Source organism: Hibiscus syriacus, unplaced genomic scaffold (assembly GCF_006381635.1).
Source record: "Hibiscus syriacus cultivar Baekdansim isolate YM2019G1 unplaced genomic scaffold, ASM638163v2 tig00110933_pilon, whole genome shotgun sequence".
NCBI lineage: Eukaryota > Viridiplantae > Streptophyta > Magnoliopsida > Malvales > Malvaceae > Hibiscus > Hibiscus syriacus.
Window position 1 is genome coordinate 175,356 of NW_024062919.1, and position 17,702 is coordinate 193,057.

General features: G+C 35.0%; 3 protein-coding genes across 3 annotated transcripts; 1 reads left to right on the plus strand and 2 right to left on the minus strand.

The window, feature by feature from the left end:
• Positions 1-2,059: 2,059 nt before the first annotated feature.
• On the plus strand, positions 2,060-6,736 carry LOC120146959 (histone-lysine N-methyltransferase ASHH3-like). The gene is made up of 13 exons (XM_039160433.1): positions 2,060-2,081; positions 2,328-2,385; positions 2,819-2,948; positions 3,130-3,238; positions 4,210-4,309; positions 4,696-4,774; positions 4,881-5,052; positions 5,144-5,224; positions 5,389-5,564; positions 5,906-5,935; positions 6,017-6,107; positions 6,527-6,575; positions 6,653-6,736. The coding sequence occupies exons 2-13, from the start codon at positions 2,368-2,370 to the stop codon at positions 6,722-6,724; spliced, it is 1,107 nt and encodes a 368-aa protein (XP_039016364.1). The 5' UTR covers positions 2,060-2,081; positions 2,328-2,367; the 3' UTR covers positions 6,725-6,736.
• A 2,438-nt stretch (positions 6,737-9,174) lies between these two features.
• On the minus strand, positions 9,175-13,082 carry LOC120147025 (CBL-interacting serine/threonine-protein kinase 1-like). Its single transcript, XM_039160496.1, has 12 exons — positions 12,864-13,082; positions 12,714-12,776; positions 11,426-11,497; positions 11,237-11,344; positions 11,057-11,137; positions 10,795-10,974; positions 10,506-10,718; positions 10,306-10,410; positions 10,120-10,236; positions 9,900-9,962; positions 9,697-9,771; positions 9,175-9,475 (listed from the first exon to the last, which is right to left on the minus strand). Exons 1-12 carry the CDS (start codon positions 13,062-13,064, stop codon positions 9,401-9,403), a joined length of 1,353 nt encoding a protein of 450 aa, XP_039016427.1. The 5' UTR covers positions 13,065-13,082; the 3' UTR covers positions 9,175-9,400.
• A 1,739-nt stretch (positions 13,083-14,821) lies between these two features.
• Positions 14,822-17,702, minus strand: LOC120147212 (protein TRIGALACTOSYLDIACYLGLYCEROL 4, chloroplastic-like). Its single transcript, XM_039160646.1, is given in 5 exon segments — positions 14,822-15,250; positions 15,743-15,956; positions 15,958-16,072; positions 16,304-16,661; positions 16,991-17,702. Coding segments are annotated over 5 exon segments (1,392 nt in total). The 5' UTR covers positions 17,498-17,702; the 3' UTR covers positions 14,822-15,052.

Here is a 17,702-nt window from a genome sequence, read left to right on the forward strand (position 1 = left end):
TTCTTCAAAAGTTAAGGACGATAGGTCCTTAGACTCGATGATTGCCGTCTTCTTTGATTGCCATGATTTTGGGAGGGAGTAGACTAACTTCCTCACAAGCTTTTCATTTGAGATGATCTCTCCATATGATTTGAGACCATTGACAATCGTTGAAAATCTACCCGTCATAGCTTTGATGTCGTCATTTGGTTTCATCCTGAAATTTTCATAGCTATGCGTTAGAATACTAATTTTTGATTTCTTTACCTCATCGGTACCTTCATGTGTGACTTGAAGCTTGTCCCATATTTCTTTGGCGGTTGTACACGATGAAACTCTTCCGTATTCATCTGGTCCAAGAGCACAAATGATAATATGGATGGCTTTGGAGTTGAGCTGGAACATTTTTGTATCTCCTTCACTCCACAACCTTGGATGAGTGATAGGCTTAATGTATCCTTCTTCTACGGCATTCCATGCTCCCATGTCACTTGCTTGAATGAAGTACATCATTCTATTCTTCCAATAGGCGTAGTTAGCTCCATTGAAGAAAGGAGGCTTGTTGACGGGCATCGAATCGAGACCGGAGTCGAAGTTTGAAGCGGAGGCCATTGATGACTTTAATAATCGATATAACTCTTCCCGAATCGACTCAAGAGGCGATAAAACCTTCAAATGAGTTAGGCTCTGATGCCAATTGTTGAGTTAATCGAATGACGAAATTGGCCAAGAGGGGGTGAATTGGCAATAAAAAATTTGTGGAAGCTTTTGCAGAAAATTGAAAGTAATTGCACAGCGATTTACAGTGGTTCGACTTTCTCAAACAAAGTCTACGTCCACTACCTTAGCTATCCACACTAAGGATTTTACAACAAATTCACTAATTTGTTCTTTCTTTTGAGGCCAAAGAGATAACCTTACAATTCCCTCAAGAGTATACCCCAACTCTTGAGAACACTCTTTTCTCAAAGAGAAGATTACAAATTTGCAAACTTACAAGAAAACCTCACAAGGTAAGATGTTTGCACAATTCTAGAACAAAGAAAAGAACACTCAAAGATGAATACAATTGAGCACAAAAAGTGTTCTTGAAAGCAAAATGAATATTGAATGAAAATATGCTTGAAATGCTCAAACTTGAGGTTTGATGCTTTCTCTTTGATTCTCTCTTGATTCTAGTTGCTTGATGTTTCTTGTTGTTGATCAATGGCTTCTAAGCTTGCTTAAATACACCTTGGATCACTTCTGAACGTTGGGGATGATTAGAGAAGATATTATAGCCGTTTTAGTGTGAAAACATTTAATAAAACAGCTTGGAGCGTGGGGGGAATCGGTTCCCTCTCATAGGGAATCGGTTTCCTAAGTGTAAAATTCAAATATTTCGACCGTTGAACAGGGGGGAATCGGTACCCCCTTGGGGGGAATCGGTTCCCTCCGAGCATTCTGGAAATCTCGGAGCCAAACCATTCAGGGGGGAATCGGTTCCTCCTATGGGGGGGAATCGGTTCCCTCTGAGCAATCTGGAATTTTTGGCTTTGAATTGGTTCGAAATACTTTGTAAAATTATTTTGAAATTGTTTTATGATTAAAACTTAATTTTACACTAAAGTAAGGATCAAAAATGATTTTTGAAATATTTGGAGTAATGTTTTGATATTCGAATAGTTATATCGAATATACTTAGAAAATCATTTGGAAAATCTTAAAATCCATTTAACTTAATTTGTTATATCGAAATATTAAAATGTTTCAACAAAAATATTTTTAAAGATATTAAAATAAAATTTTAATTATAGTTGAGGGACCAAATAAGATATTACCCATTAATTTAACATGTCATATCCCATTTTATAATAAAATCCAAAGTTTAATACTCATTTTGTAACTTCTGAAAGTTAAGTTCCCAAAAAGATAAATTCGTAATAGTTTACTGACAATCTGTGAACTTTACCCATAAAACTTCTGCTCCAAAATACTCTGTTTTCGAATCTGTCGTCCTATTTTGTTATTTTCATCTGATTACCAGTTCTTCTCTCCCCACCAAATGCCTGCTTTGAGTAAATAAATCTCTATTTGAGCGTCTCCAAATTTCTCCTACAACTGTTAGTTCCATCTCCACTATTTTCTGGGTTTTTTTGCATTTTTGTTCTCATGGTTTTTGGTATTTATATGTTAAAAAAGCACTGTTGGGTGTAAATTTAAACTAAAAAGCTGGGATTTTTTTTTTGCAAGGTAAACCGAATTCTGTTGTGGGAACATCTAATGATTGATTTTGAGTCACGTAGCCACTATTTGTATTTTTTCTACTTTGCCATTGAATACTGATTCCTCCATGTTGGTTTGTGTAGGCAATTATCGTCAGGTATTCTTTGCGATGCTTGATAGACCATGCCTGCTTCAAAGAAGGTTTGCTTTACATCCTTCCTGCCTGCCATGGGTCTCATTCATTCTTATAGTAATTTTGTTTTTAAATTGTTGAGGTGTGTGTTGTGAAATTTATTTGCATTGAGTAATTTTGTTTCATTTATGCAAATGATTATTTTGTTGAATATGTAAGAGTCACTGTTTTCTTGTAGTGCAATAGATTGGATGTGATTTTTATGGTGTATGATGTTTATGTCTTTCAAAATTTTCTCTTCTTTCTGCTCTAATGTTTATTATTATTGTTACTTTAAGTTTTAAGTAGCTTTACATCTTACAGTTTTTCTTGGGTTTTTCTCTCTTTTTTACAATTTTTAGTGGTCAGTACTCAGTACATTGTGGTTCTGTTGAATTTTGAAGCGATTAGGTTTTCTCAAGATATGGTAAATTTTCTTATTGGATTTTCCTTGTTTACCAGAGTTCTGATTGCAGTCACATTGGCTATGCATTCGACAAGTTGTTGAAGCAAATTGGACATCCAGTTGATTTTGAACTGCCAGATTGGTTTAATAAGTGGAAACCTACACCATACACCTTGATAAGGCGCAGTATCCTTTTTTCTCAAAAGTTTGTAATTGTTCTTCATTGAGAATTATGTTATCATTCAATGGCTCTTTTCATGCCCTATTACCTTAATCTTGTGCTTTCCATTTTGTTTCTAAGAGATTTGACTTTCCTTTGATTATATATGTCTATGGATTGCTGATTTTGTTGGTTTAACAACTTAAGATATATATCTCACAAAGAGGATTAAAAGGCGCTTGGATGATGATGGCATCTTCTGTTCTTGCACTTCATCCTCTGGTTCTTCTGTTTGTGGCAGAGATTGCCACTGTGGGTAAGATTTGTCTTAAATTCTTAATTGATCAGAATTCACGATTGAACTACATTTTAAGTGATTGTCTTTGGATTTTATAAGTGTAAACATATTTTATATTTTTGGTTTGCGCATGTGTTACTTTGATTTATCAGAAAGTTATTGAAGTGAATTTCATCTTGAGCCTTAAATGGTATGTTATAGTTGGATTAGAACCTCATATCAGTGCAAGACTACTGCACCCCGAAAATTGTTTCCAGAAGATGCTTTTATCTTGTATACTTTTCTTTTACATTATACCATGTGAGAGGTTTAAATAACCTCGTTTTATAGATTTGTAGCGGGGTAAGTTTGGGGAAATCTCTACTTATGCTTTATCAGCTTGGTATAAACTAGGGTTGTTATAGTGTCTGTGGCTAAGATTCCTGGAACTTTTTGCAGCAGCTAGATAGGTGTTTGCCTGTTAGTGATGTTTTCTTTGGTGATAGCATTCATGTGATAGGGGTTAGAATTTTGAAAGTATACAGTTCTTATAAAGTACCTTACTCGGACCCTGTTCTACACTTGTGCTCGATACATTACGAACATGAATTTGGGATGTGACCCTTAAAAGACCCTCCAAATACATGGAAAAACCTATGTATCCAACATTCACACTAGTTTGAGTAACATAGATTATAAATATTTATTATGTAGATAATCCTTTTTTGACTTTTTGGTGTTGTGGACATCAGCCTGATCTACCATGTCAGCAGAGAATTGAGAGTTGTCATGAACAAACAAGAAAAAGAAAAAATTCCAAGACATTTTTGTTGAAATCAGTACTGTTTTAGAACTTGATGTCAATGTTACCTTCACAAGCCAAATAGAATATTTTTTGGGCTGAGGCATAACATGCGATTTGGTAATTTGTTATGCATTTATCATGACATATCTTCTTGCTCTGTACAAGTACCATGGAGTTGTGTATGTAATATTTTTGTTACATGCAGGATGCTACTGTCTAGTTGCTCTTCTGGTTGCAGCTGTGGGAGTTCTTGCCTCAATAAACCATTCCAAAACCGACCTATAAAAAATTTGAAATTGATTCAGGTATAGTTTGGATTTTTTCTTAATCTCGATTCTATGTGTTTTGTTGAAGTTTTCATCAGACTGGGATTTTATCCATGTCTAAAGGGAGTAAGTATTCTTTAGTGTAAGTATTCTTTAATGCAAGTGTTGAAACCCTTTAGGATCTGTAGAAGCATACGGGAAAGAGCTGATCTCTTCCGAATAATGGCTACGCTTGCCTATTTTACCTTCCCTTTTTTATTGAAAGAGTATAACATGAATTTGTTCACATGACACTGTTAATAAAAAGTCTTGTGTCCATATGCTAAGAGACGATTTGTGCATTTTGTTGGAAACTGGTTACTCTCAATTGACTTTTCTTGTTTGTACACTTTGAAATGCGAAATTAAATGAGGTAATACTTGTAGACCGAGAAATGTGGGGCTGGCATTGTGGCAGATGAAGATATTAAGCATGGAGAGTTTGTAATAGAATACGTGGGGGAAGGTAAGTAACTCTGGCCCTATCCATTGTAGTTGCTATCCCTATAATAAACAGCTCATATTTTACTTTTTGGAGTTTGTAATTTTTTAATGGTCTTTTGCCACTGTAGTTATTGATGACAAAACATGCGAGGAGAGACTTTGGAAGATGAAGCACCGTGGAGAAACCAATTTCTACTTATGTGAAATCAATCGTGATATGGTAATTGATGCCACATACAAGGGGAACAAATCCAGATATATAAACCATAGTTGCTGCCCCAATACTGAGATGCAGAAATGGTTCTCTACCAATCCATATTAGTAGACTTGCATTAATATCAAGTGATATGCTAATCTCACACTCTTTCTTTGTTTATTTTACCTTTGTCAGGATAATTGATGGTGAAACAAGGATTGGCATATTTGCATTGCGAGATATAAAAAAGGGCGAGCCTCTGACCTATGATTATCAGTATGAGTGCTTGCCTGACTCTCTGCATGTGAAAAGAAATATATTTGTGTCATTTCATTCACGGATAATAAAATCGATCCTTTTCCATATAAAATGCTGAAGCCACTGGTATTGGCTCCTTTGAAACCATTACTCTTAGTACAACAGTCTAACAAATTTAGCAGGTTTGTTCAATTTGGTGCAGATCAAGATTGTCACTGTGGTTCGTCTGGCTGCAGGCGAAAGCTGGGGGTCAAACCTAGCAAGCCAAAGATGTCATCGGATGCTGCAGCATTAAAGCTAGTAGCATGCCAAGTGGTAATGTCCTCTCTGGCATTGAAATCTGTGTTATTCGGAAAAAGATGCACGTATTAAGAGGCCTTTTCTCAATATCAAGAATACAAGATGCGTTTCAAAGTTCAAACATGCCTTCTCTATTTACTTTGTGGTTATGGTTTAATTCTATGTTTTGCAATTTGGTTATGGTTTCAAGCCCTTTTGACCTATTCACTCCTTCCCTCTCTCCCTTCATATATTCTTTGATTCTTTGTAATTATCTGCTTTTCATATCCATGATGTATACATCTACGACTCGTTTTTATTCGATTGTAACCGAGTTGTTTTATTCTTTTTGGTTATTCTTTGTTGTCATCTTCAAAAAAAAAAAACTTGAACTAATTATCCTTTTTTTTTTGTTTTTTTGGATTAAGCAGAATGGAAGTTTGCCTGTTGGTTAGTGAATTGTTCTTTATCCTCTTTTTATATTAAATGCTTTGAGTGGATCAAATGTTTAAAGCCTGCACTTAACTTCAGGAACTTCTCGGCATGCTTATAATCAACAGCAAATGTGTTTTCGATGTTGCATCGGTGAAGTGATAAAAATGTCTCGTCCAATAAATGATAGGTATGTATGATCGATTCGACTTTCAAATATTGTGATAGGTTTAGTTGTTTAAATGGCCTGTACGTATGATTAATTTCTTTTCCCGAATTAAGTTACAATATCATAATGAAAGTAAAATTTTCTTGGAAGAACTTCGGACGGTTTTGTAGACGAAGGGAAATTCATTTTCATATATTTCAAGTAAGGAATACAATAGGGTACACAAAAGAAGTTACCAGTTGGCTTAGAAAGATGAAACTAGGAAACTAAGTCCGAATCGTATACAGTTTTAGAAAACAAGTCATTTGGATCTTTCTAAAGTCGGGTAAATATTTTGAATTGCTTCCGTTAGTCGGCTAAGTATTTGTTAAGTACCGTAGGTTCCTGGTCCTGTTTCGTATAGATTCTTATAAATTTCATTTCTGACTGAAAACTTTCAGTTACTTTGGGATTATTAAACGATTCGACAAGTATACGAAAAAGCACACGGTAAGAAAGTCTTCTTTTCCTTTTTTTGTTCAAGTACAACGATAATATGCAAGTTAAGTGCTTTTATGTGGTTGCAGGTCATGTTCGAAAATGGTGGCATTGAATTTCTCGAACTATCGAAAGAGGATTGGGAGCTCATCGCTTTGTAAGGTCAACCATAGGTAAGTACCATTGGAAATTGATATAGAGTATTTCGCCAAACAATTTGGCAGCCACTAAGACTCTTAGGAAACCATTGGTCTAGTGCTTGGAGATACATGCAATTGCTTGAGTTACAATTTAGCATATTGGAAATTAACAGAGAATTGTGCAAGTGTTTGTAGATTGATTTAGCGCCATCGAGATGAATTTTAGCATATTGTTTTTGGTAACAATGGTGACTGAACGTTTATGTCCGGAATCGGTTGTCTTGCAGGTACACCGCTGTTGAAGAAGAAATGCTAGCGGAAAGCCTGATATAAGCCGAGAAAATGGCTGGCTTCGGTAGCATTCATATGCAATGTACTAATGTTGTATTCTTTTTCCTGCACAATGAGACACACATCAGTGTGGTTTTTCTTTTACAAGTGTTCTCCATCTTTGTTGTATGAGGCCAAGGGATGTATTTTTCTTTCATTTTTGTTTAGAAAAAAAAAAACATAATCTTCCATTAGGTCAATGGATCTGTTGCAATGAAAACATAATCTTCAGTCTGCAAAATTGAAAGACCGGTTTTTTTATATAAAAAAAAAACCTGGTAATCAGGCAAAATTTTGACTTATCAATAAGCAAAGAAGTGCTGGCTTCCGGAAGATAATAGAATTTGCGACGGCGAAGAACGTGACTGATGACGAAAGAGAGAACGAGCATCATAATTTGAAGGAGAATGCCAACTCTGGCGACCTGCTGCTCTTGTACGGGGCTCACTTTCTCCGCGGTCGAATTCCTCATCTTCTCAATTTTTGAAAAGACGAAGACGCTTCACAAGGATCGGACGATCAAGAAACACTTCCGATAATGTCCTCATCAACGACGTCGAGTTTTACTGATGACGCCTATTACCGTAGACTTCTACTATTATTTTGTATTTAGGGTAAACTACATAAACGGTCACTAAAATATGAATAAGTTTTTACTTTTAGTACTGAAGTTTCAAAAGGAATGAAACAGTCACTAATGTTATCATTTTGTAACAGATCGGTCACTTATTCATTAACCATCGTTGCTGCAATGATAGAAATTTAATATAACATGTTTGGACGGCTGATTTGGTATTATTTGACCACGTTGACACCCTTTTCTTAAAACAGCAAGAGATCTGTTTGAAAATTCCAATGCTCATCAACCATGAATAGATCACTTACAGCTCAGATTCTTTTGGTGCTTCGATGCCCATCTGTTCAACTACGGGTCCAATAAAACAATCCCAATTATGTACTTTCATTTAATTTTCATTTCGTTTTAGTTGCGTTGTATTTATCACGATTGTGAACATAACATATACTATTGCAATCATTACAAGTATAGCAATCGTGCAATAACAATTTCGAACGAAATCAAATTTGTTATTTAACGACCGTTATTATGATAACAGACCGTTATTCTGTTAACGATATGTTATTTAAATCCTTGAACATGACAATGAATCTCTCTAAAACAACTATCAACCACACCAGCACGTGAAGATGGAAGAACATGATTTCTTCACTGCAGATGTTGAAGCTTGTAACTTCTTTTCGAATGAGTAAGTTTCATGTCTTTATTGGTGTCGACAGAATCACAGTGGAGTTAAAGGTAACTAATGTAGTTGATCAAATGGTATCAACATGGCCAAATAGTATTAACTCAATCGTCCACCAAATGTGCCAGAGTAGACTTCTGTGACTGTATAACGTTGTTAATGGTCGAGTGAATGATTTGTTACAAAACGATAACATTAGTGGTTGTTTCGTTATTTTTAAAACTTTAATATTGAAAACAGAAACTTACTCATACTCCAGTGATTATTTGTATAGTTTATTGCTATTTTTATACGTCTTCTTTCCCTTAAATTCTACTTTGCTTTAGAATTTTAAAAGGTACAAGAACTAAAGGCATAATTAAACCCTTACCTTCCTTTTTTTCCCCATAGATTTACTTTATTTAGTCCTAAAAATTTAATATTTATATGCATAATCGATTAAATTTATGATGTATTGATAAAACATATTAGTTTAATCATAATTGATATTAGATCATAGATTTTATTTCAAAAATCTCTTCCTTTTCTCCTTATATAAAAGTTATATAAATAACAATTATATATATTATAAAGTGCCTAATTAAATTACTGGCACAATTTATCAGTACTCACTAATTTTCTTTTTCAAACAAGCCAATTTTTAATAATTATCTAAACCTATTATAAAACTTCCTACTGAATTAATATCACAAAATTAATTAAACACTAATTAATTAAAAGTCGTAAAAATGTCTAATTGTTGCTTCCTCTCCATATTAATATCAAATATATAAAATATTATTATTTCAGGTATTTATAGTTTGGAATAAAAAAATTAGAAAATGATTTACGAAAAAATAAATTGCAAGTCATTTTCTTAAAAATGCAAAGGAAATTCTGTTAGCTAAATGAAATGAATTATATTGACCATTTGTTACCGCCAACTAAATATTAGAAAATGAAAAAAAACATTTTTTTTTAAAAACCAATTACAATAAAACAAAGCGACCTAAGTTTTATTTATATTTTCTTTAAATACGAACACCATATTTGTACCATAAATAGCGTAGTTGACTACAAGATACTTTAATGTTTGCTTGAGCAAGCCAAACCAGCAACGAGTCCATCAAGCTTCTATAGACACCAGCCCTTGGCCTTGACCCCGAGGAACGCCTAAGTCTCTCGATAGCTTCGTGCATAACTGCGGATACATTCAGGGATGGAACTAAGATTAGATAATAGAAGATCAAAGTTAATGGAGACTAGACAAAAAAAAAATTGTAGGGGGCAGGGCCGATTCCATTCCCTTGCTAGCTTCATCACTGAGTACATCATCGTTTCAATTGCAACCGAGAATGACAAATAATATGACGAGAGAATCGGAGTGATCGAGCGAAGGAAAACAGGAAAGAAATGGTGCACCTGTCTATAAACCGTAGAATCGCCATACGATTTTCTTAATTCAACCACATGCAATGATGGACTTATCTCAAACACCTGACAATGAAATATTTATACCAACAATGATCAATACAGGCGCAGGAGCTTGGTTGTGCAAATTTCTAGGAAAGAAACTGCTGAAACACACACACATTCCGAGTCAAAATAGACAACAAAAGAATTACCTCGGCTGCAACCGAAAGACTGCCGATGCACTTCTGGCCTCGGTGATCTCGTGTTGCTTTCAACTGAAATAAAGGAGCTTACAAAGTTTAGCACTATATGTTACCGTCGTTACGAGGCAGACCAAATTAACTGCAGGCACGTTACTACATGTCACCCATCGGTGTGTGTTAGTGTTCCGGTATCACTAAAGCGTTGAGCGAGACTATACAATGTACTAACCCTTCTGTTTTTCATTTTGACTCGAAATCCCATTTCTGTCACAATGTCTTGGATCCTTGCAAGCAAATCTTTAGCAGAATGATTGGATGTAAATCTGATCTTCCTTTCAGAGACATCCTGTGCATAAAAAGTGTGAATTAGAATGATATAATAGGAATCATATTGCATACAAATCACACCACTTACCTCCTCCTCGAAGAAACCGGAAAGGTCGAGGAAGGACGACATGCCTATCAACTGAAAAGCATTAATGAGCGTAGGTGATTCAGGACTTGTACTTCCATCGTATGCCTTCATAAAAAATAATGCTTCGATCAGTTATGTTTGAAACTTCCAAGTGAAGGACTCGTTACAGACTTACAGACGCAATTATAGGGAGCTCATACCACTTCAGACATTGAGAAGGCTTCATCATCAATGTATGTATCTTCTTCCTCATCATCAGGTACAGCAGGAGTATAGTCTTGATTAAACCATTCATCATTTTTTATTTCCGCCATTGTAATCCTGGTATCCGGATTCGGATCAAGTATCCTTCTTATCATGTTCCGAGCACCAGATGACAACCATTTAGGAATCTGAGTATCCCCTTTGCAAATCTGAAATCTCACTAGAGAGGATTAGATATCAGAGTTGACAAGGACATAGAAATCACCAACTATGGCCATCGAATACCTTCTGATAGAGAACTGCAAGATTTCGATCATCGAAAGGGAGATATCCGGTGAGAATTACGTATAAGATGACGCCGCATGACCATATGTCTGAGGTGGCACCATTATACCCTCTATTAGCAAGAATCTCTGGTGCAATATAGTTAGGACTTCCACATGTTGTACGCAGTAAGCCATCCTCCTGATATTTCTAATCGAATTCAAAACTAGAACATAAAATCTTTTTCTTTCTCATGAATTTCTTCTCTAAAAGAGTACTTTACCCTAATATGTCGAGCCAAAGCACTGAGGCCAAAATCAGATATCTTTATGTTACCATTTGCATCGATAAGTACATTTTCGAGCTGAAACATAGAAAGAACAGATTTTAGCAGACTAACTTCATGAAATTCATATATCATGTTTGATTTTGCTTTAACATATTTAGAGGACATGGAAATGACCTTGAGATCCCTGTGGAAAACACCTTGGTCGTGGCAGTAACCGACACCATCGATTAATTGCTGGAAGAACTTCCTTCCTTCAGCTTCCTCCAGCTTCCCTTCGGAGACCTGTGATACCAGACGCTGCTAAAGAATGCAACTAAATTTAATATTACTGCAGAAGAAACCCCGGAAATTCGAGTCACTTACAATTTTGTCAAACAATTCCCCTCCGGTTGCATATTCTAGGACCATGTAAATTTTAGTTTTGCTTGCCAAAACCTGCAAGTTTAAAGGAAAGGCATCACTAGAGTCATTAGCTGAATGTTCAACTTAGCTAGAGGTAAGCATGCGCGCACACACACACACGTTGAAAAGCTAAAACTCCGACGATCAGACCGCATTCTTCATACTCGAATCGTCTTTAATTTGCAAATCTCAAGTCTCACACTCGCTAAGAATAGAGAGGACAGTGATGAATTAACCCAGAACTCGAAGCTAAAAAACTGGCCTAGACACATTTAGGAGTTTGTACTGGTTATCAGAAGATATAGTTCAATATCAAGTACAACTACTCCACTTGCACTACCTAGCTAGCCTTGGATCCTTCTGCATGTATTTTACAATAAAATCTCGTCTCTTTGGTTGTTTTCGGTTTTCGTTCTTTAATTTTTCTCGGAGAAAACACCTCGCTTCTCAATTTCCGTTTCCGATATCACGTGAAATCTAGCTGGGGCATGTGGGATTCAATTGATGTGGCCATGGAGCACAGAGAGTGAAAGAGCAACGCCAGGCCAACATTAGCCAGAAATGGCCCCCATACTCGTGAATAACACCGAACCAGATTTATGGACCCAATTCACTGTGGCACACCCACTTCACGTTCAGAAGCATAATAGTTCGAGACATCTATATATATATGTGTGTGTGTTTGTTTTTGTATGTAAATGATATGAAAAAATCTTAGGGGTGAGAGGTGGTAAGTGGTGTAAGAACTTTTGAACCATGCATTTTTGGTATAATTATGCATTCAGTCCCTGTAATCTTTCAACTTTCGAAATTTAATCATATATTTTTCTAATTTAATAAATTTAATCCCTCAACTTGTCTACTTTAAAAACAAAGTCTAGCCTTATTGATAACAGTTATTCAAATTTAACCGAAGAAGAGTAACTCGATTCTTGTAACTAAAAGTAGAGGGAACAAATTCCGGAAGTACGAAAAACGAAAACCGCATCGACATCTATATCTTTCAACTTTAAATCTTTATCATGATCGCCCAGATAATTAATCATCAGTATTATACTTAAAACATTGGTTTAGTGGATAATAACAATAACTTGGCAATAAAAGAAAAGCACGATAGTAACAATATAGGTCTAATTTGCGCCTATTCCCTCTACTCTTAAGACATGCTAAATTTAGTCCCTCTATTCTAATTGCAGCATTTATCTATTGATACAGGGACTTGGAACATGATTAAACATTAAAATACTACCTCATGTAAACGAACCACATTGGGGTGTTTGAGCAGCTTCAAGGTGGAGATTTCTCTCTTAATCTGCAAAAAAAAATGATTAAGAAACCGATAACCCATTGAAGAAGAGAATAAGTATATATGGAAAATTTGAAATGAAATAGGGGAGACCTGATCGGTGATGTTGAGTTGAATGAGCCTGGATTTGTCGATGATCTTAACAGCAAAAGGAAGAGACGAATGGAGATTCTTAGCTAATTTAACTTTGGCGAAGTTTCCTTCTCCTAGTGTTCTCACTAACTCGTAATTCCCCAGCTGCAGAATCCCTTTCTTCTTCTCCTCCTCTGTTGTTGTTCTCTTTCTGTTGCTCATTCGCTCCTCCACCTTATTTCATCTCTTAATCTCAATCACCTCATAAATAATAACGTAACAATATATACATGAAGTCGTATTCCTTGAAAATTTTAAACTTTTTATATAATTTATGTATTTTTTTATTTTTTATTAGTAATTTAATTTCAAGATTTTATAATTTCACCTCTCTTGATATTTTAATATAATAAAATACATATTTTTCCACATAAAATAACGTGTCTGTTCTAATGTATAAATTCAATTAGATACCTACAAAACAATAAAAGATTTAGAGTAAACTATGTATTTAGTCATCAATTATTATTTTAATTTTGTTTTGATCATCTAACTTTTTTTCATAATCATACCTTACGTTATATTTTACTTATTCGCTGTTAAAAAATAAACAGAACTGTTAAAGTGACAATTTTTTTATTTTTTTAATAATGGGTGACTAAACAGAAACAAAATGTAAATTTATGATTCTTTTAAATAATAGTAGGTGACCGGAACGAAAATAAAATGATTATTTGGTGACTAAATACGAGTTTACCCAAAGATTTAATTAGATCTTATATTAACACAAAAATAAAAGATTTGATGTCAAATCTTAACGACACGAATTTCAAGTTTGATCAGGGATATATGTGTGTGTATAAGATGAAGAATGATATGAAAGACGGACTATTATTAACATTAAATCGGACTATTATTACTTGACTTTAAATTTTATAATAAAATTAATATATTTTCTTAATTTAATTATTAAATATTTTTAACCTTAAATATTTTATGTGCTACTCAGGAGTCGAGGCTCACAATTTTCCACATATTCAACACCACCTAATATCATACAAGTGTCCATATTGTTTAATACACACCGATTTTCATTACATACAAATCTATATCGAAACCAATGATGTCACTACCATTGGTCAGCAATCGTTTCTGCTACCTTTCCACCGCCACCACTCACGGCTTTGTCGTGACATGGTTGTGGAGTTAAAGCTTCCACTCGTGTCATTTTTCACTTTTCAACTTTTTATGTAATTCTTGCCACCAGTTTCTTAAACTAAAATACAACTTTAAAAAAGGTAAATTTCACATTAGAATATAGGGTATACTACACATTCTGTACTCTAACTATCACATTTTTCATTTTGGTTATCCAATTATTTTTTTATTTTAAAATTATATATAACTTTAGATTTTAATTTTATTTTTGTCACCTAACGTAAAAAAATTATTGGTAACATTAATATGTTACCATAAGATAATGTCAAGTCATTACTGAATTTAAAAAAAAAACACTTCAGCGGCTCTATTATTTTTTAAAGAAGAGGGACCAAAATGAAATTAAAACGTAATATTGAGTATGAGTTTGAAAGTAAGAAAATAATTAGGTAATCAAAACAAAAATGATATTTGAAGTATTAAACATGTAGTTTGACCTAGAATATATAAATAATGGATATTAAATGTGTAATTATATTGGTTTTTATTAATTGTCAAACGTTTGGATTATTTTGGCTCTAAATTAAAAAATGTTGAAGATCAAAATACATCGAAGGATAAATAAAATGCTATAATGCATAATAAAAAATTGGGGGTCACATTTGATAAATAACATAAACATGAAAGAAATATTAGATAATCATTCGATCATTAAAAACAATTATAAATTGAATTGAGTTTAACAATTTTGTTCCCAATTTGACCAAGCTCATAAGCTTAATAAGTAACTTGATCCATGAACAAAAAAACCCTAATGACATCATCTTATTTAATAATGTTTAATACATCATATAAAATAACCATGGAAAAGAAAGGTTATTTTCAGATAAAATTCAATGTTTCCCTTTCCTACTTGAATAGCTTTGCTTCTTGAATAACCACCAAAAGTACAACAAGTGCAAAGATGAGGAACATCCTTGAATTGAACAAAGGAAGTAGAAGATACACAAATGGAGTTTCTAAAAAATACACAAGGCCGATGGTATGTCGGTTTATGTCTCGAAAAAACGAAGCTCCACCATAAATTCTTGATGCTTTGGGGAGTACCAAGCAACAGCCTTTGCAGAAAAGAGGACGTGCAATGCATATTCGATTGCAAACACAGGCTGGTCTGCCTGTATGCGCCAACTTTTGTCCTTGAAATCAATTAAGACTCCCGAATCAACTCTAAAACTGAAAGGTCCGGCAATCTGTAATAAAAATAACGAATAATGAAACTTGCTGCTCAAAGCTCCGCTCAAACGAATCCAATACTAATATCTAAAGCTCAAGATCCGCTTGAAAAAAAATCAAGCTATTCAAAGTTTCAAACTTGGCTCGATTATGCTCGTTTACACAAGTTATATACTCAAACTCAAGTTCAAGCACATTTTATACTCTATTTTTTAATATCAAAATATTAAAGAAATATTTACAAATAAAAAGCTATATTAGGCTTGCGAGCTGCTCGAATAGAGTATTAAGATACTCAAACTCGGTTTGCCTGATAGCTTGACCTGGGACTTGGATAGCTTATGAGCACAATTGTACAAGTGGCTCATTTACATACCTATTCCAAGCTATGCATGAAAGTCAATAAAGTGTTATCACAAAAATAGCAGAAAATACTACCTTGGCTTCAGCTGCCATTATTTTTAACATCCTAAATCAGTATGACAAAAGAATTATTTAAAAAGAAATACCTGCTGCTGAAGTGAAAGGGTGGTAGTTGGGAAGATCGTTTTTATTGCTTCGGAACTAGGCTGGTGTGAATTCAAAAGATCTTGAGCTAATTGTGTGGCACCTATCAGGAATTTAGAACCAGAGGGGAAATCCATGCGAGCGTGAAATCTTGTAAGATCAGAAAATAGCCGTTGGAAGTTCCCATGCTGGGCTGTAAATGACATGGATGCAAATATCCCCTAGAAAGGAAGATTTTAGAGTTGGATGATGCAATGATAACTGCTTAATATCTTTAGCTTCTTCAACTAATCTGGCTGAACCTTCCCCAAAATTCGCACTCAAAGCAGCACCTATGCATATAAAACAAGGATATTTCTATTATTTTCACAAGAGCTGCAGTCATCACTATAGAACCATTCATGAACTACACAGCAACAATAGTGCCAGAACAAGATGTCAATAGATATTTAAATTATGAATTATAATAAATCGAGATAAAGTGATAAGAACCCCTTCCACTATAAACATCTAGTTTACGAAAAGTTCAGGGAGTCTTTGGGGTACTTTTTGTTAAATCTTACCAATGGTTCCCGATGCTGAAACGTGGGGATCTGAAAGGAAAATGTCATAAGGTTGAACCATCTTGAGTTTCTGAGCTTGGCTCCTCCAAATGTCAACATTCTTCTCGTAAGAAAAGGCACATTTAGCAGAAAAACCAGGAAGTAGAGAAGCGGGGACTCGAGCGATGGTATCACCTTGAAATTGCTTTGGTGACCCATGGTTATGGTGTAGGCACAAATGATAACTTGGACCAGAATCTGAAGGAAGAGAAGCCAAATCAAGTGCCATGGAGAAGGGTACATCCCAGTAATCACCAGTCTCTTTGTCCACAAAGAGAGCTGGCCAAGCTGCATCTACCGTCAAATTATGTTGCAAAAACTGCCATAGAAGCAAAGCATACATGTGTTCTACTTAGTATACATTGTAGTAGCAGGGAATATAGGTCTAATTATGAATTTCAACCCTAAAACTGAGAAGTTAGTCCCTCTATTTTAATTTGTCGAATTATATGCACAGAATTAGCAAAAAAAAAATAACAGTTCAGAAATTTATATGCAGTAAAAATCAGTAATTCATGTGTTTACCAACAAATGAATCATCCAATTCTAATAAATTAAAGTAGAGGGACTAACTTCAAACTTCTAAATTTTGGTGAAATTCATAATTCGACCAATAATTAACCAGAGAAAAGGCAAAATAGTACTAGCCTTATGACGGTAAACTGCTTTCTTTCTGGGAATGGAAGGGTTGTGAGCATAATATGAATCAGAGCTAATATACAAAGTGTCATCAGGGGTTAATAAGACCTCAGAAGAGAATCCAAGTGCATACAAGGACTTGTCAAGAAGAAGCCTCCCGACCGATTTGAGGTCACGCATAGACATGGCAGCTCCTCCATTTTCCTTTAAAGATGACAAAAACTTGCGCAGGTTGAACTGGCCCAGCAAAAGGGAAGACCAATTCTCACTGAAAGGAATGCTCAAAACTCGCTGAAGAGTGATGCCAAAGTGATTGGTGTAGGAGGGAAGAAAAGGAGCGGCCATGAACCGCTGCATGAAATCAATCTGATTCGGCCTGGAAAGCCTGGTCCCTCTCGATAAACCCAACGGTAAAGCATTCCCAGGGACAGCACGAGCCGCTCCTTCAAGGGTCCGAGGTGTGGAGGCATCCAATTCCCAAAAATCACCATCGCTTGCCCATCGGAGCTTCTTCATTGGCCTAAACCCAGAAAAGAAAATTGAAACCCTAAACCCAAAACTTGTGGCCAGTTTAAGAAAGAAAAATGTATACTAATTACAACACTTGCTGCCTGACAATGCTACTGATTCATGACCATCTACTCTGCCGAAACCCTAACCCTTTCAATTTCGAAATCATCACCTTCAATTTTGCAACTGCAGCAGCAATTCCACACTTTAA